The following is a 23,102-nucleotide window of genomic DNA, read 5'->3' on the forward strand; positions in this document are numbered from 1 at the left end:
AGTGACTTAGGCACGTGTTCCCTTTCTTATAGTCAAGCTTCAGAATGCAGTATTCCAGGTGTTCTGTTGAATATTGTATCTCATTATTTTAAACTCATTGAACTAATTAAAACTCATGGATTTAAATCAGAGGCTATTTATCCTTCAGGGACTTCCATTTGTTTTGCAGGTTAGTACTGACATATCTGCACTTATGGTAATGGTTGGATACATAGTCTTAATACTTGTAGAGACAGAGACTCAAGTTTTGAGTCTCAGTGTTATTGCTTACTACCTGTGGTCTCGAGAAGTCCCCCAACTTTCCATCTCTGTTTTCTTATCTGTTAAAAAAATAAAAGGTGGTACCAACTCTGTCTTGCAGGGCTGCTGTGAGAAGTAAAGGAGATTACATAGGAAAAGTGTTTGGGAAACCGGAAAACACTACACAAACGGCACAGTAATAATCATAAAAATCATCCTTCATTAGCAGTTTAGAAAAAGCAGTTTTATAATTAAGATGAGTACCTTTTATTCACTAGTAAGTGTGTGGAAGGGTGGAATATTCTTGCTGGAAAAAAAAACAAAACACAATTTTAAGACCCAGTTTTACAGAGTTAGAAGGCCAAAAGAACAGAGAGGAAGAGTAATATTTCTGTATGCTGTAATGGATGACCTGTGTTGCAAATACAATACCATCTGGCAGATGTGAGAAGAAATCATTTAAATCAACAATGTCTGTAATGAGCTACCATCTGATTCCTGTTAATCAGTCCTTCCTTTTTCAAACCTTTTCTTGGTTTCCATGACCCTGTTCTCTCCTGTTTCTCCTTCTGGCTTATCATCCTCATCTTCTTGGCCCTTAAATACGGAGTTCCCTAGGGATCATCCCTGTACTTCTCTTTCCATGACCTCTTCCCTGGCAATATCATGCCTTTACATCACTCTCCAAACAAAGCCTACATCTGTGTCTCTAGCCCTGACCTCCCTCATTTCCATCCTGCTGGCTGGATGACTCTCTCAAACTCAGTATTTCCAAAGCTGAGGTCATTTTTCTTACTAAGATGGCCCTTCTTTTCAAATTCTGTTTCTGTCCACAGCCCGACCATGTTCTGTGTCCTTCAGCACTGTTCTCTCTTTGCCACTTCCCCACTCCCTCCACAGCTAGTCATGTTGTCAGTTCTTTGAGCCTGGTGTCTCCCATTTCCTCTTTTCTTTCCAGTTCCAGCCTACACCTTTAGCTTTTTAACTGAAATCTCATCTTCCCTCCCACTACCGTCCATTCGGCCCTCCTCACCTTTGTCACATGAACCTTCCACAGCTCTGTTCAGATTCTTCTTCATGTCAGCGATTGTTCCCCTTGTTTGTAGGATAAAGCCCAGATTGTTAATCTAATATAAAGTCCTCTCCATGATCAGCTTTTCTAATCTTTATGTATTCAACTCCAGGTGAACTTTAAGTAATATGAAGCAAAATCTTCTCAGAATTCCATGTTTTCCTTTTCTTTTGACACTTATCTAACTTTAATGTAATTGATGCCCACATTCTTTTCTGTGCTGGACATATGTATGGTTTCTCTCAATATTTCTACAGAGTTGCATGTAGCAGATATTTATTGAATGACTGGTCTTGTGGTAGAAACTCAATTCTTGTTTGACCCATACGTTCAACAAGTATTTACTAAGCACCTTACTATGGGTCAGGTACTTTGAGACATGGGACATATGTGGGTGCAATCTCGTGCCTTTTTTTTTTTTTTTATATTTGACTTTATTCTTCATTTAACTTTTAAAACACTATAGTTATTTTATCAATAACAATAGCAAGTAGTGAGCATATTGTGATTATAGTCCTTCACTCATTCACAACTGTATATAAAATGCCAGCAGTGAGTGTTCTTCACTGACCTCAGGAAGGGGGCTGACACCAACACCACCCCTAGGATGATGCTTATCCTCACATGCTTCTCCACTGTAATGGTCCCATCTTTCTTGATTTAGATAGAATTCCTGAGTTCTTTCTACTCGGTCCTTTTCATCAGTATTTTATACTCTCTCTCAGGTAGGAGTTTTTCCTGCAAAACTCTTTGAGAGAGAGAAAGCCATTCTCAGGAAAGTTGACCTTAAATTTGATTATTAGGTGATCCTTTACATATGACCTATGATAAATTGCCATGCCTTCATTTAGCACACACACAGACTTTGCACTCTAGTAGGAATCTCAAAGATGTTACTGTTAGAGAATTTATCACTTTTAAAAAATATTTATTTATTTTGAGAGAGACCGTGCGCACAAGTGAGGGGATGGGCAGAGAGGAGAGAGGGAGAGGATCCCAAGCAGGCTCTGTGCTGTCAGCATGGAACCCAGTGCAGGGCTTAATCCCACAAACCCATGAGATCATTGACCTGAGCCAAAATCCACAGTCAGACGTTCAACTAGCTGAGCCACCCAGGTGCCCCAGTTAATTTATGACTTTATACTAAAGTATTAACTTTGTACTTCTGTCTAAAGCAAAGCTATCAGGCGCTTAGTTTAGGAGTATATTAAATGTACTCTGGTTGCCTGAAGGATATGGAATTTACCTGTTTAGTGAAGTGAGAAGTCTCTGTTAGAAGAGGAAAATGGGTGAGTTCATGAAATATCTTCCTAAGAGAAGTTGGTGGGGAGGGAAAAGAATGAGGAGATCAAGCTATTGAGGTCCCCTCCAGTTAGTCATTTCTTCTTGGGCAGGCAGTTCCACGAAACTAACATAATGTGCTTTTGGATCTTATACAGATGGCAATCAGGAGTTACTTCCCTGTGAAGTCTGTGGAAGACGCTTTGCAGCAGATGTTCTGGTAAACATAAAGACATTTTGTAGATGTGTTTCGTTGGAGTTAAATGAACTGTCAAGTCAGTGAGGAGGCTGTAGCGGCAAAGATTAAAGACAGATGTGGAGAGAAAGCGAGGGAAGAGGATAGGATAACCTATGGCTGGCAGGCCCGGAGGACACTGAGGCGGATAGATGCCACCCCATTCAGAAGGGAGTGTAATTAAACATGGTACTCTTAGAAAAAGGATGCCAGATGAAAGTGTTTTGGCACAGCTCGTTGTCTCTTGAGAGCTTTTGGCTCTTTTGCCTTTTCTATAAGCATCAAAAATTCAAATTTTAAGGCCAAAGCACCAGGGAAATTAGCTAGTCAAGAGGAATGAACATTGAATTTGGAGCATCTGGAAACTTGGCTTTTAGCCTCAAATTTGTCACTAATTCTGACAAGTCCTTTAACCTCCCTCTGTTTCCTGCTTTGCCACGTATGAAGACAGAACCTTTCAATTTTCAGGGGTTTTATGTAATTTGAACAAAATGGATGTAAGGCCTGTTCCAAGATTTAATTGTTAATCAGATTCAAGCTAACTGCATGTCAAGTCCCCTGATTGATGCCTATAAAGTGGAATAAAAGCTTAATTTATTTAAAAATTGGGGAATCAAACAGGTATTAGACCTCGGTATTCTAAAGAGATGCCCAAGAAAAATGATTAAAAAGAAACAAACAAACAACTTAAGGTGATAATACAACTATGAGATTGAACATTTTAGATCAAGGAGACATAAGCAGACTTAAAGGTTTTGGACCATATACCTGACTACATTTGGGGCAAAAGACTATATAATAAGGTTGTAAGTTTTGTTTCTCTGGGGAATTTTAAAAATGAAAATACCTGTTCTGATTAACTATAGTTAGCGCTTCCTGAATTTAGAAACAGGAGTTCACAGGGCCTGTTGTGGCCCAGGAATCCACCGGTGTGCTGCTTTTTGCCAAGCCAGGCTTGCACCCCTTAAGGATGAGTTGCAGAACTAGGAGGTACCATTCCATTTGAAATGGAATCACTGAATGTCAAATGTGTCTTGGCGTCTTCTTGGTTTTTACTTTCTAGGCCTACCTCCAGGCTACAAAGAGCATTTGATCGAATGATATGATACCTTTCTTTCCTTTAATTTAAAATGGAGGGGACGCCTGGATGCCTTAGTCAGTTGAGTGTGTGACTCTTGATTTCAGCTCAGGTCATGATCTCATGGTTTGTGGCTTCAAGCCCCCACATCCAGGCTCCGCAGTGTGGAGCCTGCTTTGGAGTCTCTCTTCCTCTCTATCTCTCTCAGAATAAATAAACTTAAAAAAGATAATAATAAAATGGAGGGCACCTGGCGGGCTCAATCAGTAGAGCATGTGACTCCTGATCTTGGGGTCATGAGTTTGAGCCCTACATGGGGTGTAGAGATTACTTAAATAAAACTTAAAAAAATAAAATGGTATAGCTTGTTTGTAACCAAGTATAGGGATTTTTTATAGAGTCCGTATTTTGTTGGGTCTGGACAAAGGAACTGTGTGTTAACCATTATGAGTTCCATATCCACCAAGGAAGAGGCCATTTAGTGGAAAGTTGTTGGTATAATTCTATAGCAGTGATGCCCTAGCAGATTTTGTAAGGGTGGTACACAGGCAAAGCTCTGTTTGTTGGTGCCGTTTTTTATGTACTAGAAATGTTGACTACTTAAAGGATTACTTGGCTGGAGTAAAGAATGTTTTCCCCGCCGATTATCTGTTAAATGTTAAATATTGTAACACTTTAAAACTTAATATTAAAAGTTTAGATTTGCTCTGAAATAGATGACTTCATGGATGTGAAATGTTTGGATAAATTAAAGGAAAATATCTTCATAATGTAAATGGAATTGGTGTATTCTTCACTTATTTGTATGGTTGTCCCAGTTGTCTTTTGCAGATGTTCTCAAATATTTCTTTGAAACCTCTCCACTCCTTGAGGAAGTTAAGTAGTTTAACGTGCTCTATGTAGAAAAGTGGCCCCGTTGAATTCAATTTTGAAATTGCTGAGTGGTAAGAAGAGTTTTCTTGAGAAGGTTCCATCGGTAGGAGCTAAGTTTCCCCCTGCTGTATGCAAAGGGCTATCTCAAAAGAACGGTAAAATGGAATATTAGGATTGCTGGGACTCAGATTCCCTGTTATGTTACTGGATGCCTTGCTCGTGGAATTTGGAAACCGTGGAGGCAGGAAACAGGAGACAGGAAAATTTCCTTGGCTTCAGTGAGTACCTAGCTCAATATCAAAAATATTTATTTCGATTTAAACTAGAATGTTTGCCTTCTCAACATTATTTAATGCCTGGAATCATTCACGCAGCCCAAGTGGTAGAGTTCAGTGTATAAAACCAAATTCGAAATAAGTCTCTGTAGCTGTGGAGGCCTTTTCTTGACCTTGCCCTCACTCAATATCTAGTGATGTGTAACATGGGTGGAGAGAGCCAGATGGATTTGCTCTGCTGTGATTTGAGAGTTAGAGAATGAACTTGGCTCCGAAGGTGAACCCCGTCATTCTAGTGGGGGCTGCCTGAGTACAAACCTTGTGACTATACATGTTAAAAATTTTAATCCCCACTGTTTCTTTTCTAGGAAAGACATGGACCAATATGTAGGAAACTCTTCAACAAAAAGCGTAAACCTTTCAATTCCCTGAAACAAAGATTACAGGGCACTGACATTCTCATTGTGAGAACAGCTCCTCAGTCCAAGGTACTATCAGTATCGTGCTTGTTCTTCTTGATTACATCCTTAAGTACATTAAAGCCCCTTTTTGGCTCTCTGGTTTCATTTTTGCTTGATAGTGCAGTGTAATGTCATGTAAGTATAATCCACCTTTACTGTTTTCTTTTTAATCATGCTCACTTAGATTTCGAAATGTATTTCAGATACTTTCCAGATGTGGCAAAAAAGAATCTCGTTTATGTTTTCGTTAGTGTAGCATTAAATCTCGCAATTAACTTGAAGAAAGTCCCTTTTCATCTTACAGTTAAGTCTTTCTGTAAAGTGTTGTCGTTTGTTTTTCTGATTGTTATTTTGTGTTTTCCCACACTGTTGTGACTTGCAAATTTTATTACTGTATTTTTCCAAATCTCTTTTTGTACTCTTGAACACAAATTTTCTTTTCCCTCCAAATTTCACAGTCCTATGTCCTGTAAATTTAAATCCCAGCTTAAAATAAAGTTGCAAGGGACAGATGTACAGTCGAGGTTAGTATATATTGGTTTTCTTTTTTATAGCATCAACCTGTGAGGAGATCTAACTGGAGACAACAGCATGAAGATTTCATTAATGCAATCCGTTCAGCCAAGCAGTCTACACTAGCCGTTAAAGAAGGCCGACCTCTCCCACCTCCACCTCCTCCATCCATCAACCCAGGTGTGGGGCCAGTTTGGTTTGCTTTGGGCATTTTATTCTTAACCAATTGTGCTTGATTTGGGGCCAGATCATCATGCCTTGCTTCCTCCTCTGCATTCTAAAATTAATAATAACAAATTATAAAAGTAATTTTATCATACAATATATCTTATCCTAATTTTAATTCCGTATAAAGGTTCTGTGTTTCTTTCTAACTCTATTTCAACATAAGACCACTACATAACTCCAGGGGACACCGTTCACATCATGGTCTATGAGAATGGGGCTGTGCAGGATACTTCTCCAATACAGTGTCAGATACCCAAGCTCTGGGTTTGTTTGTTTGTTTGTTTGTTTGTTTGTTTGTTTGTTTTTGGTGGGGAGGGCAGGGGGATAGGGTTTTGTTGTGAGATAAAAATCCCATAACATGAAATTCACTGTCTTAACCATTTTAAGTTGTGCAATTTAGTGGCCTAAAGGCTTTTTACCCTAAACTTTTCATTTTGAAAATTTTCAAATTTACAGAAAAGAGGAAGGTATAGTACAGTAATCACTCATACACCATACCTTCCATTGAAATTTGACAGTTGTTTACATTGCCATGTTTTCTGTCTTATTTTTGGGGGGACAGAACTATTTAACACTAAGTTTCAGACATCATAACACTTTACTTTTAACTGTATCAGTATGCGTTTCTGAAGTATGCGTGCATTTTCTTGCATAATATAGGGACTCATATTTTCCCAGTTATCTTAAGAATGTCTTTTAAAGCTCACTCCTTGCTCCCTAATCACAATCCAAGAATCATGCATTTTTTGTTGTTGTCTCTTTTCTTTAATCTTGCACAATACCCTTACTAAGCCAGTAGGCTTTTAGGATATCTTTTAGGACATCTTTTAGGATATCTCTTGTTCTAGATTTGTCTGGTTTTTTTTACTCAGGCTAATGTTTAACTTGTTCCTCTATCCTCTGTTTTTCTGTAAATTGGAAATTAGGGCTAGAGACTCTATTAGATTAATATTAATATTAATCCCTATCAGATATAAGATTTTCAAGTATTTTCTCCCATTCTGTAGACTTTCTTTTCACTTTTTTTTTGTCTTTACACTTTCTTGATGGTATCCTTTGATACACAATTTTTTTTTAATTTTGATAAAAGTGCAGTTTATTTTTCTTGTGTTTCCTAGCTTTTGATTGTCAGATCCAAAAAATCATTGCAAAATCCATGTCATGAAGCCTTCCCCATGTGCTTTCTTCTAAGAGTTTTATATTTTCAGCTTTTACAGTTTTGTATTTGAGCCAGGTGGAGTTAATTCTGTATGTGGCATAAGGTAAGATCCCAGCTTCATTGGAAGTTGCAGATCTAGTTTTACATGTGGGTATCTAGTTTTCTCAGCACTGTTTGTTGAAAAGACTATCCTTTCCCTATTGAGTGATCTTGGCACCCTTATAAAAAGTCATTTGACCATATATGTGAAGGTTTATTTCTGAGCTACTCTAGTCTGTTTTTCTATATGTCTGTCTTTATGCCAGTAACACCCTGTTTTGGTTACTCTAGTAAATTTGTAGCAAGTGTTGAAACTCCTCCAAGATTGTTTTGGGTATTTGGGGACCTCTGAGATTGTATATGAATTTTTAGGATGGATTTTTTTTTGTTGTTTCTGAAAATGCCACTGGGATTTTTATAGGGATTGCATTAAATCTATACATTGCTTTGAGTAGTGTTATCGTCTTAACAAAATTGTTTTCCAGTCCATGAACATGCAATGTCTTTTCATTTATTTATTTTCTTTTTAATTTCTATCATCAACATTTCATTGACTAGGTGTAGGAACGTACAAGTCTTTTACCCCTTTGGTTTGATTTATTCCTATTTTATTATTTTTGATGTTATTGTCAATGGAATTGTTAAGTTTATTTTCAGATTGTTCATTGCTAGTATATAGAAATACGACTGATTTGAGGGTATTAATTTTGTATCCTACAACTCAGTTGAATTTTGTTAGCTCTAACAGTTTTTTTGGTGTTTTTTTTTTTTTTTGGTGTGGAATTTTCAGGGTTTTCTACATATAAAATTATGTCATTTGTGAACTGATGTAATTTTACTTCTTCCTCTCCAGTTTGTCTCTTTTATTTCTTTTTCATGTCTAAATCCTCTGGTTAGAACTTCCAATACTATATTGTACAGCAGTGGTGAAAGCAGATATCCTTGTCTTGTTTTCCATTGAGTAAATGTTATCTGAGAGTTATAACTGGCTATTTAAAACATAAATAATAACATATTGTGAGGATTATGCATGTGGAAGTGGTGAAATGTATGAAAACAATACAATAAGGTTAAGTAAGGAAAATGGACATACATTGTTGAAAGTTTTCTGTGTAATAGACATGAATAAGTTTAGTACCCATTATACATGAATAGGTGTAGTATTGTTTGAAGGTAGAATATTATATCTTAAAGATATAATATTATATCTTTATAATAAACCCTAGAGTAAACACACAAAAATATTACTTTATAGTAAACCCTAGAGTAAACACACAAAAATATTGACACTGTATCAGTAATAAGACAATAGGTGGAGTGGAGATAAAATGGAAGAAAATTCAATCTAAGAGAAGATAGGAAAAGGGGGGGGGGAACAACAAAGAAAAGATGGGATAAAGACAAATAGCAAGATGGTAAACTTAAACCCAACCATATGGATAGTTGCGTATAAATGACCTAAACCCTTCAGATAAAAAGCAGATTGTCAGACTGAATAATAAAGCAAGGTCCAATTATATACTTTCCACAAGAAACACACTTTAAATAGAAAGATGTAAATAAATGTGCCAGGCAGGTGAGCAAACAAAGAGGTGACCCAGGTAGGCCTACAGAGACCACACTCTCAGGACAGCTGCTCCTATGTTAGCAGGCTGCTGCCGCCTCAAGGGGACATACACCAGGGTGGCCATATCTAATTTCTCAAAGGATGTCAGAAATGCAGATTTCCTGATTTATAAATACCAGAAACTCAAATGTTTTAGAAACTTCAAGTTTGAACCTCTGAGGTTGGAAGTCAGTCAGCGGTTTTCCTTGGAGGGGTGGGGATGAGCAGGAGTGGACATGAGGAACATTGCTGAGAATGTTCTGTGTCTTGATCCGGGCTGGATTACATGGGTGTGTGCAGCTTGAAAACATTTCGTGGAGACATACATTTACGATCTGTGCCTTCCCTCTTGGATAAAAAGATAAAAGGAGAAATAAACACCAGCAATGTCAAAACAACTATAGACTGGCATGTTAAAAGCATGGGGAAAGATATACATGCAAATAATAATCATAAAACCTGAGTGCTAATATTAATATCAGGCAAAGCAAATGTCAAGTGTTATTAACAAGAGTAACGATTAAACATACATATTCATCAAGAAGGCCTATCAGTCCTAAATGTTTATGTACCTAGTAACAGAGTTCAGAGAACATAAAACAAAAACTGACAAAACTCTAGACAGATTCACAGTTATATTTAGAGATTTTAGTGTTCCTTTCTTAGTAGCTAATAAAATAAGCAACAGGAAAATCAGTAAGGACGTAGGACATTTTCTAATGTGAACAACAGTATCAACCAGTTTGACCTAATTGATATCTAAAGCTATAATGTGACGTGTAGCAACAGCAGAATATAATTCTTTTTAAGTACACATGGAGCATTTGTCCAGGATAGACCATGTGTAGGGCCACAAAGTTTCAGTAAATGTAAAAGGATTGAGATATCTTGCAGATTGTTACTTGACAGAGCAGAATTAAGTTGAAATTTATGATGAAAATATATCTAGAAAATTTCCTAATATTTGGAAATTATCAGCTTTTCTTAATGCATGGATTTAAGAAGAAATCGTAAGAGAAATGGGAAAATATTTTGAATGGAATGGTAATGAAAACATCAAAATTTGTGGTATTCAGCTACAACAGTGCAAGGAGGAGGTTTATAGCTTTAAAAAAAGCTTATAATTAGAAAAGAAAAAAAACGTTTAAACCAATTGCTTTATATGTTTCCTCTTTAAAAAGTTTCAAGAGGGGCGCCTGGGTGGCACAGTCGATTAAGCGTCCAACTTCAGCCAGGTCACATCTCGCGGTCCGTGGGTTTGAGCCCCGCGTCGGGCTCTGTGCTGACAGCTCAGAGCCTGGAGCTGCTTCACATTCTGTCTCCCTCTCTCTCTGCCCCTCCCCCATTCATGCTCTGTCTCTCTCTGTCCCCAAAATAAATAAAAAACGTTGAAAAAAATTTTTTTCAAAGTTTCAAGAACAAATTACACCTCAGTTAAGTAGAGGGAAGAAAATAGTAAATGTAGTTCACCATATCAACAAAATATTTGTAAAAGCATATGATTATCCCACTAGATACAGGAAAAGCCTGTGACAAAATGCAACCCCTGTACATGTTTATATAAGAAAATTCTTAGAAAAGGTAGAAATAGAAGGGAAACACCTCAATAAAAGGACATTTTTGAACAATCTGCAGTTAACATTACACTTGATGAAAAACTGAACACTTTCCCACGGAGATGAGAAAAAGCAAGGATGTCTTTTCTGACCAGTTCTGTTCAATACTATACTAAAGATGTAGTACCCACCGAAATAAGGAAATAAATTATTGGAGAAGAAGAGGTAAAACTGTCTTTCTTCATAGACAACATAACCATGAATGAGTAAATATAGAAAATCTTAGGAAACTGTAAGAAAGCTACTGGAGTTAAAAGTGCATTTAACACACTTTTCAGGATATAAAGTCAATATACATAAATAATTTATATTTTTATATACTAGGCATAAACAATTAAAAAATGAAATTAAAAATATGTTTACAATTGGGGCGCCTGGGTGGCTCAGTCGGTTAAGCATCTGACTTCGGCTCAGGTCATGATCTCCCTGGGTTTGCGGGTTCAAGCCCTGCGTCAGGCTCTGTGCTGACAGTCCAGAGCCTGGAGCCTCCTTCAGATTCTGTGTCTCCTCCTCTCTCTGCCCCTCCCATGCTCATGCTTTCTCTCTCTCAGTAATAAATAAATGTTAAAAAAAAATATGTTTACAATTATGAAAAAGCATTAGTACTTAGGGGTATGTTTTTTTTTAAGGTTTTTTTTTAATTTTTTCTTTTCAATGTTTATTTATTTTTGGGACAGAGAGAGACAGAGCATGAATGGGGGAGGGTCAGAGAGAGAGGGAGACACAGAATCTGAAGCAGGCTCCAGGCTCTGAGCCGTCAGCACAGAACCCGACGTGGGGCTCGAACTCACAGACCGTGAGATCATGACCTGAGCCGAACTCGGACGCTTAACTGACTGAGCCACCCAGGTGCCCCTACTTAGGGGTATGTTTAACAAAATATGTGTAAGACTTGAAAAATGAAAACCATGAAACACTGTTCAGAGAAATTTAAAAAAGACCAAAATAAATGGAGAGATTTACCATTTTCATGATTTGAAAGACTCAGTATTATGTTACCATGTCAGTTCTTCCTAAATTGATCTATGGACTCAGTGTAATTCCAGTAAAAACCCCTGCAAGTTTTCTTTGCCACATAGGAATTCACCAGTTGACTTTAAAATTATATGGAAATTCAAAGGATCTGGAATAGCCAAGATAGTTTGGAAAAAAGGGAAAAAATTGGAGGACTTACACTACCTGATGTCAAGACTTATTATGATGTTAGAGTTATTCAGTAATTTGATATTGGTGTATCAATTGAACAGAAAAGAGTATCTGGATGTAGATCCATGTATGGGCGATTGATTTTTGACATAAATATCCATTTGGAGAAAATGAGTCATGATCCTTATACAAAAATTAATTGACAAAAATTAACTGACAAAAATTAATTCACAATGGAACATTGACCTTATAAGTGCTACAACAATAAGATTTCTAGAAAAACCAAAAATCTTTGATCTAAGAGTCAAACAAGATTTCTTAAGCAGGATATAAAATGTACAGATTTTTAAAAAGGAAATTGATAAATTGGGCTTCACCAAAATTAAAAATTTTAGTCTTGAGAGACACCATTAAGAGAGTGCAAAGGCAAGCCACAGGCTGAGAGATAATACTCATAATACATTCTGACAAAGGACTCGTATCAAGAATATAGAAAGAACTCTTGAAATTCAAGAAGACAACCCAGTAAGAAAAAAGGTGAGAGATGTATTTGAACAGATACATCACAGAATAATGGCCAATAAGCACATAAAAAGATACTTAACATCATTTCTGTCAAGGAAATATGAATTACAACTACGGTGAGATACTACCACATGCCCACTTGATGGCTAAAATTAAGGACTGACAATACAAATGATAGCGAGGATGTGGAACAGCTGGAAGTCTCCCACTGCTGAAGGGAGTGTAAAATAGGACAGCTACTCTGCACTGGTATTTTCTTAAGTTAAACATATGCTTATTTATAGAGCAATTCTATACCTAGGTATTTTTGCAAAAAACTGGAAACGTGTCCTTAGAAAAGACTTATATATTAATGTTCATAGTAGCTCTATATAGCATAAACTGGGGGAAAACCCCCCCGCAAACGTCCATCAGCAAGTGAGTAGATACAAAAATTGTGTAATTACTTACAAACCAGAATACAACTCCACAGTAAGAAGAAAGTGCTACTATATAAGCAGCAACATGGGTATTCTCTTATGCGAAACTATACAACAGATAAAACTTGAGTGGCAGGAAGGGTGCCTGGTGGCTCAGTTGGTTGCATGTCGCACTTTTGATTTCAGCTCAGGTCATGATCCCAGGGTTGTGGGATCAAGCCCCACATTGGGCTCCACACTGAGCATGGAGCCTGCTTAAGATTCAGTCTCTCTCTCTCGCTCTGTCCCTCACCCCCCTCATGTGCTCATGCTGTCTCTCTCTCAAAAACAAAACAAAAAACCCCAAAACTTTAGTGATAGAAAATGGAGTTTTGATTGATTGAGACTGGGTTTGGGGGAATATTGACTGAAAAGGGGCATGAAGGGAACAGTTCTGTGTTTTAAATGAAGTGGTTACACAAATGTGTACGTTTATTAAAACTCACTGGCCGGTATGCTTAAAATAGGTGTATTTTACTTCATGTAAATTAGTTCACATTAGTGATTCGACATTTGTACACATTACAAAATGCTCACCACGTTGAGTGTAATTAACATCTGTCACCGTACAAATTTACTACAATATCATTGACTATATTCTCTACACTATACTTTTTATCCCCATGACTGATTTACTTCTTACTTATTTTTAAGTTTTGAGGGGAAGATGAAACTATTTGGTACTGAAGTGCACAGGAATGTGGAGTAAAGGATTATGTTGGCTGTAATAATTTTCCAGTGTGAAAAGAGCTTACCTTGACTATTCTTAACACAGGAGATTATTTCAGTTGGTGAATGAAATTTTAGAGCTCTTTGTGAAAAATAAAGTATATTTTACTTGGGCCACTATAACAGTGTTGAGATCGATCATTGTGGGTGTTGTTGGTCTGTTACCCATTGACAGAGCACGTCCTAATTTTCTGTTCTTGTGTTAGTTTTCCTTGATTAATTTAATCTGCCTTTTTCCTTCCTTCCTTCCTTCCTTCCTTCCTTCCTTCCTTCCTTCCTTCCTTCCTAACCAGAGGAAGCAGAAAAGGAGTAAGATAGGATGCTTTCGGTAATGCTTTTTGTATTGCGTCTGGTGTTCGTTTTGTTTTCTAATGTGAGGAAACTTACAGATTCCTTTTATAAAATTAAAAAACATATTTTTTTGGTGAGGTGACCTTTTTTCTTTATCCTTTGTTTAGGATTATTATTTAAGATTCAGCCTTTATTGAAAGGGTGATTTACTTATATTGTAACTGGAAGTTTTTACCTCTTAATCCCTTTTACCTATTTTGCCCATCCCCGCACCTCCCTCCCCTGCTGGCAACCACCACTTTGTTTTTTGTATTTATAAGTCTGTTTCTGTTTTTTGTTTGTTCATTTGTTTTTTAGATTACACGTATAAGTGAAATCATATGCTATTTATCTTTCTCTGTTTTATTACCCTCTAGGTCCATCCATGTTAAATTACTGTTTTCATTTCTTTGGGTAAATATCCAGAAATGGAATTACTGGATTATATGGTCTCTCTCTCTCTCTCTCTCTCCCCCTCCCTCCCTCTCTCCCTCTCCCTCCCTCCCTCCCTCGCTCTCCCTCTCTCACTCTTTCCCTCTCCCCCTCCCTCCCTCCTTCCCTCTCTATCTCTTTCTCTCCATATATATATATATATGTTCACTTATTTTTTTTTGAGAGTGGAGACTGAGAATCCCAAGTAGGCTCCATGCTCTTTGCTGAGCCCAAGGCGGGGCTTGATTTCACAACCATAAAATCATGACCTGAGCCAAACTCAAGAGTTAGCTTGAGCCATCCAGGCACCCCTGGTATTTATATTTTTAATTTTTTGAGGAATCTCCATGTTCTTTTACACAGTGGCTGCATCAGTTTCTATTCCCACCAATAGTGCTTGGGGGTTACCTTTCTCTGCATCTTCACCAACACTTGTTTTTTCCTGTCTTTTTTATTCTAGCCCTTCTGACAAGTGCAAAGTAATATTTTATTTTGGTTTTGATTTGCATTTCCCTGATTAGTGATGTTGAGCATCTTTTCATGTGCCTGTTAGTCTTCTGTATGTCTTCTTTGGAAAAATGACTATTCAGGTCTTGAGTTCATTTTTTAATCAGATTTTTTTGGTGTTGAGTTCTGGGAGTTCTTTATATATTTTGGATACTAACCCCTTATCAGATATATCATTTTCAGATATCTTCTCCCAATCAGTAGGTTGTCTTTTTGTCTTGTTCATGGTTTCTTTCATTGTGCAAAATTTTTTAGTTTGATATAGTCCCAGTTTATTTTTGTTTTTGTTGCCCTTGTCTAAGGAGACAGATCCAAAAATATATTACTAACTCCTATGTCCAAGAGTCTATTGCCTGTGTTTTCTTTTAGAACTTTTATGGTTTCAGGTCTTACATTTAGGTTTTTAATTCATTTTGAGTTTATTTTTGTATATGGTGTAAAAAAAAAAAAAATGGCCTATTCTCATTCTTTTGTGTGTATCCATCCAGTTTTCCCAGCACCATTTGTTGAAGAGATTGTCTTTTCCCTACTGTATATTCTTGCCTTCTTCTCTCTACTCTGTTCCATTGTGTCTGTTTTTGTGACAGGACTATACTGTTTTGATTATTAGAGCTTTGTAATAGAGTTTGAAATCTGGGATTGTGATATCTCTAGCTTTGTTCTTCTTTCTCAAGATTTCTTTGGCTATTCAGGGTCTTTGGTAGTTCCATAAAAATTTTGTTATTTGTTCTAGATGTGTGAAAATGCTAGATTTATGAAAAATGCTAGTGATAATTTGGTAGGAATTGTATTGAATCTGTGGATTGCTTTGGATATTATAGACATTTTAACAATATTAAATTTTTCAGACCATGAGCATGGTGTATCTTTCCATTTATTTGTGTTGTCTTCAGTTTCTTTAATCAGTATTTTATAGTTATCAGAGTACAGGTCTTTCACCTTCTTAGTTAAATATATTCCTATTTATTTTATTCTTTTTGATGAAGTTGTAAGTAGGATTGTTTTCTTAATTTCTCTTTCTGTTACTTCATTTAAAGTGCATAGAAATGCAACAGATTCCTGCATATTAATTTTGTATCTTGTAACTTTACTGAATTAATTTACTAGTTCTAACAGTCTTTAGGGTTTTCTATGTATATAGTATGTCATCTGCAAATAGTGACAGTTTTGTTTCTTCCTTACCAAGTTATATGTCTCTTATTTCTTTTTCTTGTCTGTTTTCTGTGGCTAGGACTTTTTGTAGTATGTTGAACAAAACTTGTGAAAGTGGACATCTTTGTCTTGTTCCTGATCTAAGGGGAAAAGCTCTCAACCTTTCACCATTGAGTATGATGCTAGCTCTTTGTTTGCCATATATGGCATTTATTATGTTGAGGTATGTTCCCTCTGTACCCATTTTGTTGAGAGTTTTTATTATAAATGGATGTTGAATTTTGTCAAATGCTTTTTCTTCCTCTATTGAAAGGATTATATGAAGGATTTTATCCTTCATTTTTTTAAACATGTTGTATCACATTGATTAATTTGCAGATATTGAACCATCCTTGCATCCCAGGGAATAAATCCCACTTGATTGTGGTATATGATCTTTTAAACATTTTTTATTTTTATTTAGTTATTTTTATTGATGTAGTTAACATACAATGTTATATTAATTTCAGGTGTGCAGCATATTGATTCAACAATTCAGTACATTACTCAGTGCTCACCATGGTAAGTGTAGTCACCATCTGTCATCATACAAAATTATTGGTGTTACTGACTATATTCCCTATGCTGTATTTTTCCTCTCTGTGACTTACTTATTTTAATGTGAATTAATTTGAATTTGGTTTGCTACTATTTTGTTGAGGATTTTTGCTTTAAATTTCATTAGAGATATTGGCTTATAATTTTTTTTTTTTTTTTTTTTTTTTTTTTTTTTGTAGTAGCTTTGGTTTTGGTATCAGGTTGCTGGCCTCATAGAAGGAATTTGGAAGCATGTCTTTCTCCTCAGTATTTTGGAATGGTTTGAGAAAGGTAGATATTAACTCTTCTTTAAATGTTTGGTAGAATTCACCTGCAAATTCATTTGATCCTGGACTTTTGTTTGTTCAGAGTTTTTGGATTGCTGGTTCAATTTTTTTTTTTTTAATTTTTTTTTAATGTTTGTTTTTGAGAGACAGAGAGCAAGCAAGTAGATGAAAGGCAGAGAGAGAGGGAGACACAGAATCTGAAGCAGGCTCCAGGCTCTTAGCTGTCAGCACAGAGCCCGATGCGGGGCTTGAACTCACAAACTGCGAGATCATGACCTGAGTGGAAGTCAGATGTTCAACTGACTGAGCCACCCACGCGCCCCTGCTGATTCAATTTCATTACTGGTAAATGGTCTGTTCAGATTTTCTATATCTTCATGATTCAGTCTTGGAAGATTTCATGCTTCTAGAAATTTATCCATTTCTTCTAAGTTGTCCGGTTTGTTGGTATATAATTTTCAATAGTAGTTCCTTATAATTCTTTGTATCTTTATATTGTTGGTTGTACCTTCTCCTCTTTCATTTCTAATTTTATTTGAGTTCTCCTTTTTCCTTGATGAGTCTGACTAAAAGTTTGTTCATTTTGTTTATCTCTTCAAAGAATCATCTTTTATTTTCATTGATCTTCTCTATTGCTTTTTTAGTCCTAATTTCATTTATTTCTGCTCTGATTTTTATTATTTCCTTCTATTAACTTGGGCTTTGTTTGTTCTTTCTGTAGTTCCTTTAGGTGTAAGGTTAGATAGCTTATTTGATATTTTTCTTGCTTCTTGAGGTAAGCTATATTGCTGTAAACTTCCTTCTTAGAGCTGCTTTTGCTGCCTCTCAAAGATTTTGAAACATTGTGTTTTCAAATTCATTTGTTTCAGGGTGTGTTTTGATTTCCTTTTTGATTTCTTTGTTGATCCATTGGTTGTTTGGTAGTAGCATGTTGTTGTAGATGTAACTGATTTAACTACTTTTGTGTTTTAACTTTCATACTAGCTTTATAAGTGATTGACCTTTACTATATGTTTGCTTTTACCAGTGAAACTGTTTTTTTCATAATTTTCTTACTTTCTTACTTTCTTACTTATGGCCTTTTATTTTACACTTAAGTCCTTTTAACATTTCTTGTAAGGCCAATTTAGTGGTGATGAACTCTAACTTTTGTTTGGGAAACTCTTTATCCGTCCTTTAATTCTGAATGATAACCTTGCCAGGTAGAGTGTTCTTGGTTATAGGTTTTTTTCCTTTCAGCCCTTTGAATATAGATCATGCCACTCCTTTTTAGCTTTCAAAGTTTCTGCAGAATAACTTTAATGACTAAATGACTTTAGTTTTAGCAGAAACTAAAAAATCAGCAGATAGCCTTATGTGGAGGATTCCCTTGTATGTAACTAGTTGCTTTCCTGTTGCTGCTGTTAAGAATCTTCCTTTATCTGTGATTGTTGACATTTTAATTATTACGTGTCTTGGTAGACTTCTTTGGGTTCATCTTATTTGGGACTCTGTGATTCCTGGACCTGGATGTCAGTTTTCATCCCAAGGTTAGGGAAGTTTCTTCAATATTATTAAAGAAATTATTCAAAATTATTTATTTCTTCAGTAAATTTTCTGCCCTTTTTTCTTGCTTTCCTCCTTCTGGGCCGCCCATGATACAAATGTTAAAATGCTTGATGTTGTCCCAGAAGTTCCTTAACCTATCCTCATTTTTTTTTCTTTTGAGAGAGAGAAAGAAAGAGAGAGAGAGAGGCAGAGAGAAAGGGAGAGAGAGAATCTTATAGGCTTCACAACCAGCATGGGGCCTGACATGGGGCTCGATCTCATGACTGTGAGATCACGACCTGAGCCAAAATCAAGAGTCAGATGCTTAACTGACTGAACCACCCAGGTGCCCCAACCTATAATTTTAAAAATTATTTTTTATTTTTGCTGTTCAGTTTGGGTGATTTCCACTACCGTGTCTTCCAGATTGTTGGCCCATTCTTCTGCATCCTCTAATCTATGTTGATTCCCTCTAGTGCATTTTTCATTTCGTTATTCTATTCTCTGATTGGTTCTTACATTTTCTTTGTCTTTGTTGAATTATCATTGACTTCATCCACTCTTCTCTCAAGTCCAGTGAGCATCCTTGTTAACATCACTTTGAACTTTTTATCAGGGAGATTGCTCATCTCCATTTTGTTTAGTTGTGTGTGTTTTTGAGATTTTGTCTGTTTTTTTATTTTTTGTTGTTTGGCATATATTCTCTGTCTTTTTTTTCTTATTCTCTGTGTTTGTTTCTATGTATTTGGTAGGTCACTTATGTTTCCTGGTCTTGAAGGAAGGTAGATGTCTTGTGTAGAAGGCCTATAGGACCCAGTAGTGCAATCCGCCCTGGTCACCAGAACCAGGAGCTCCAGGAGTGTGCTCTCTGTGGGCTGCTTGTGCCCTCTCGTTGTGACTGGGCCGTTACTGCTGTGAGTGCGCTGCTGGGCGGGGCTGGCCCTTGGCATAGCTGGCCGAGCAGCTTGGCTGCAGCTGCTGTGGGCGTGCTGGTGGGTGGGATTAGCTCCCAGCGCAGCTGGCTAAGAGGCCTGGCCACAACTGTTGTGGGCGTGCTGGTGTGCCAGAAAATAATCTTAATAATTGCTTCACTTTTGCTGGGTGCTAATGAAAATATAGCTTAAAATAATGTGAAAGTAGAAAGATCTATGGCTGTGATTTTGATAATACTTTGGCAACAAGCCTTATATAACAAAAAAAAATCTTTTATGAGCAGTATTTCCTGTTAATAGCAGAAGCTACAGGGTTGATGGCTACTTTATAGTTCTTTAGTCAAATAAACGAAACTATGTCAGCTGTCCTGCTGTGTGGATTTCTCTAATTTCCACATTGGATTTAAAATGTGGGGATTATTGTTTCCTTAAAATAAATAATTCTCTTTGTAAGGTCTCATCACATGTACAATTTATTTTTCTGCCCTCATGTTCTTATGCTAAAACATAGCTTTATAATTAAATTCTTCCCTGTGCCCTTAGTATAATTTTATGCACCAAACAAAACAATTATCTAAAATAGCACATTTTTCATTACTATTCCATTAGACTATGTGAGGATTTTATATTAGTCCATATATTCTCAGTCTTAAATACTAGAAAACATGTACAGTTATAACTGGGGTTATATATAATGCGGCCTAGTATGCATGAGTTTGCAGATCATTTCCTTGTTTTCTCAGCATGATTCCTGATTTCATGACTCAGTTTTTGTGACATGCGTATATTTATTGTAATTCTTCCTAACTTAAGTAAATGTGCTAATCATTCAACTTTCCAGGATGCTGTGATACTTTATAGGAACAATGATAGAGAATATTTGCAGTTGAGATTTTCAGTGAGGCCTGGGACATTTAGTGCCCATTTCACAGGCTTCATAGACATGGACACTCAACACAATGCTTACATTTTAAAAATGATGCTTGCTGAATGTTTTTGAGATCTGGCCACCTTTCCCATAGTCGTCCTAAAACCCATGTGTAGTCAGACTTTAAAGATCATTACTTTGGAAATAAATAGCACATAGTGACTTTTATGACACCATTATTTTTTAAAATTTTTTTAAATGTTTATTTATTTTTGAGACAGAGAGAGACAGAGCATGAACGGGGGAGGGTCAGAGAGAGAGGGAGACACAGAATCTGAAGCAGGCTCCAGGCTCTGAGCTGTCAGCCCAGCGCAGGGCTCGAACTCACAAACCGTGAGATCGTAACCTGAGCCAAAGTCGGACGCTTAACCTACTAAGCCACCCAGGCGCCCCACGACACCATTATTGATAGAGGAAGAGGGGACTCAGATTGAGATGACGGTGGACCATGTAAACCAGTCATGCTGTGTTCAGATTACTGTTGCAAAACCATTTTTTTTCCATTCTCAGAGTATTTGAAGTTTTCTTCCTCTGGCCCTTTATTATTATTATTATTTTAATATTTGTTTATTTTTGAGAGAGAGAGACAGAGCACAAGTGGGGGAGCGGCAGAGAGAGAGAGACACACAGAATCTGCAGCAGGCTCCAGGCTCTGAGCTGTTAGCACAGAGCCCGATGTGGGTCTCGAACTCAGGAGCTGTGAGATCATGACCTGAGTAGAAGTTGGGTGCTTAATCAGCTAGGCCACCCAAGCCACCCCTTCCTCTGCCCCTTTAAGTCTTGGCTTCCTGTCCCTCCTCTGGGCCCCTGGAGGACCCAGTGCTTCCTTAGAAGCTTACATCATGAGTGGCACTTGTCTACTTCTTTGCCTAGCCTTCTAGTTTTCTCTGAGATTTTTGTTGGCAGGGAAATACACCTCAGCTTTGTTATGTCCCTGATGGCATACAGCGCCACACAGAAGGGTGGCAGTGAATCAATGAACGAACAAGTGGGAGTGAAGAAGCCATCCAGTCACTGCCATGATCACTGTCTTTGCACAAACTGAGTAGGGTTTGTGGTAGCAGCATTTCTGATCAAAGCCTTGACTCTCAGCTGGTAAAACTCAAGAAACCACCAAAGCAAGAGAAGAGTTCTAGGTTTGCTTTCTCCATCACCACCATGAATTCTGCACAATAATGGCACTTTCAATTTTACTTTTATAAGCAGTTTCATTCCTGTTTGGTAGTTGGAAACGCAAGCTTGCTGAGCCTGTTTCCTTATAGTAATAGGATGTTCCACCTGCCCACTGTACTGAGCCCTAGTGTGACTTATCTGAGTTAACTTTCACAACAGCCTGATGAAATAGGTGCTGTGTAGGGACTGGGGAAATCGAAGCTTAAGGGATATTGAGTAACTTGCCGATGTTCTCGCATGTAGCAGGTGAAGAGCTCAGGTTCAAAACCAGTCAGGCAGGCTGTAGGGCCTTCATCATTTCCCAATGCTGCCCTATTTTATTCTGTTCAAGGGAAAAACCTTTACCACTGCGGGAAAACTTTGTTTCTGCAGAGTCTTTGTGCCCCCAACTATAAACCAGTGCCGGGCACGTAATAGGTGTTCAATACAGATTGAATTGATGATTACATACTGCCTTCTAGGATGTGAAATAAAAGGTTAGGCTAAGTGCTCATCTGTTATATTCCAATTTCTTATATATGCCAATTATTACACTTTACTAGTATTCATTCTAGGAAATGATTTGTTCCAACAAAACTCTCCCAAATTGTTTTAGAAGATGCCTTCAAAAAGACTCTTAATCTTGAAGACATCACTGCTTCAAACAGTCATGCACCCGTGTAGATGTGGATGTGGGTGACTATATACTAATCCAAATTTCCGTACCAAGCGTAAGGTCGGTGCTGTCTCAGATCTTTCCTGGCAGGGGGGAAGGGGAATGTTGCTCTCTTCTAGTGCTCCTATCCACTTTGTCATCCCTTACCGGTGCCTAAAACAAAACAAGAAAACCTCACGTTCCCGCGCACTTCAGAGGGGTGGGCTCCAAAATGGCTTTGCCATGAACGCCTCCTCATTCTACAAAGGCCGTGGTTCTGGCACATCCCCTTGCGCTCACTGGTTAGTCATTACAAACAAGGGCCAAACGGAGAGCAGTGGGCAGCAGCACAGAGGGTCCTGGTGCCCACAGAGCTGTCCGGAAGGTTCTGACCCTGAAGCTTTCCTACCACTCCTCCTGCTTTCCCCTTTCTCCTTTTTGAACCCCACCTTTTTCTTTTTCCTTTACCTCCTTCCTGAACTTATTATTTGCCTCCTTATTTAGGAGTTGAGTAAAAAAAAAAAAAAAAAAAAAATCAACCACTGCAAAAGTAGTGTGTTTTTCTGCCAGCGACACTGACTTCAAATCCCATCCCCCAAACCCACAAATTTGAAACACCTTCCTCCTTCTATAAAGAGCAAGAGGAGCCCCATAACCTCTCTGGTGACCTTCCGTCCCACCCAGTACCACAGCCTGGGCTTTTTATTTTTTGTGTTCTTCACCATCATCAAAACCAACTGTCTGTGATCCTAGGACTGTTTTCTTTACATAAGGATTCACTGAATATCTCATTTAATTGAGAAGTGCCTAAATATAATGAGTCTATTGTCTAAGAAAATACCACATATGGGGCACCTGGGTGGCTCAGTCGGTTGAACGTCCGACTTCGGCCCAGATCATGATCTCGCAGTCCGGTCCGTGAGTTCGAGCCCCGCATCAGGCTCTGTGCTGACCGCTCAGAGCCTGGAGCCTGTTTCAGATTCTGTGCCTCCCTCTCTCTGACCCTCCCCCGTTCATGCTCTCTCTCTGTCTCAAAAATAAATAAACGTTAAAACAAAAATTTAAAAATGAAAAAAAAGAAAATACCACA

At 37.5% G+C, this 23,102-nt stretch overlaps 1 protein-coding gene across 2 annotated transcripts in view; it reads left to right on the forward strand.

The window, feature by feature from the left end:
• The window catches only part of ZC2HC1B (zinc finger C2HC-type containing 1B), a 41,911-nt gene that overhangs the window by 7,167 nt on the left and 11,642 nt on the right, over positions 1-23,102 (forward strand). For both annotated transcript variants that reach the window (XM_047857882.1, XM_047857881.1), the window contains exons 2-4: positions 2,752-2,813; positions 5,423-5,542; positions 6,070-6,208. In XM_047857882.1, coding sequence (XP_047713838.1) covers positions 2,752-2,813; positions 5,423-5,542; positions 6,070-6,208 — 321 coding nt within the window. The remainder of the gene's footprint in view (positions 1-2,751; positions 2,814-5,422; positions 5,543-6,069; positions 6,209-23,102) is intronic.

Source organism: Prionailurus viverrinus, chromosome B2 (genome assembly GCF_022837055.1).
Source record: "Prionailurus viverrinus isolate Anna chromosome B2, UM_Priviv_1.0, whole genome shotgun sequence".
Lineage (NCBI taxonomy): Eukaryota > Metazoa > Chordata > Mammalia > Carnivora > Felidae > Prionailurus > Prionailurus viverrinus.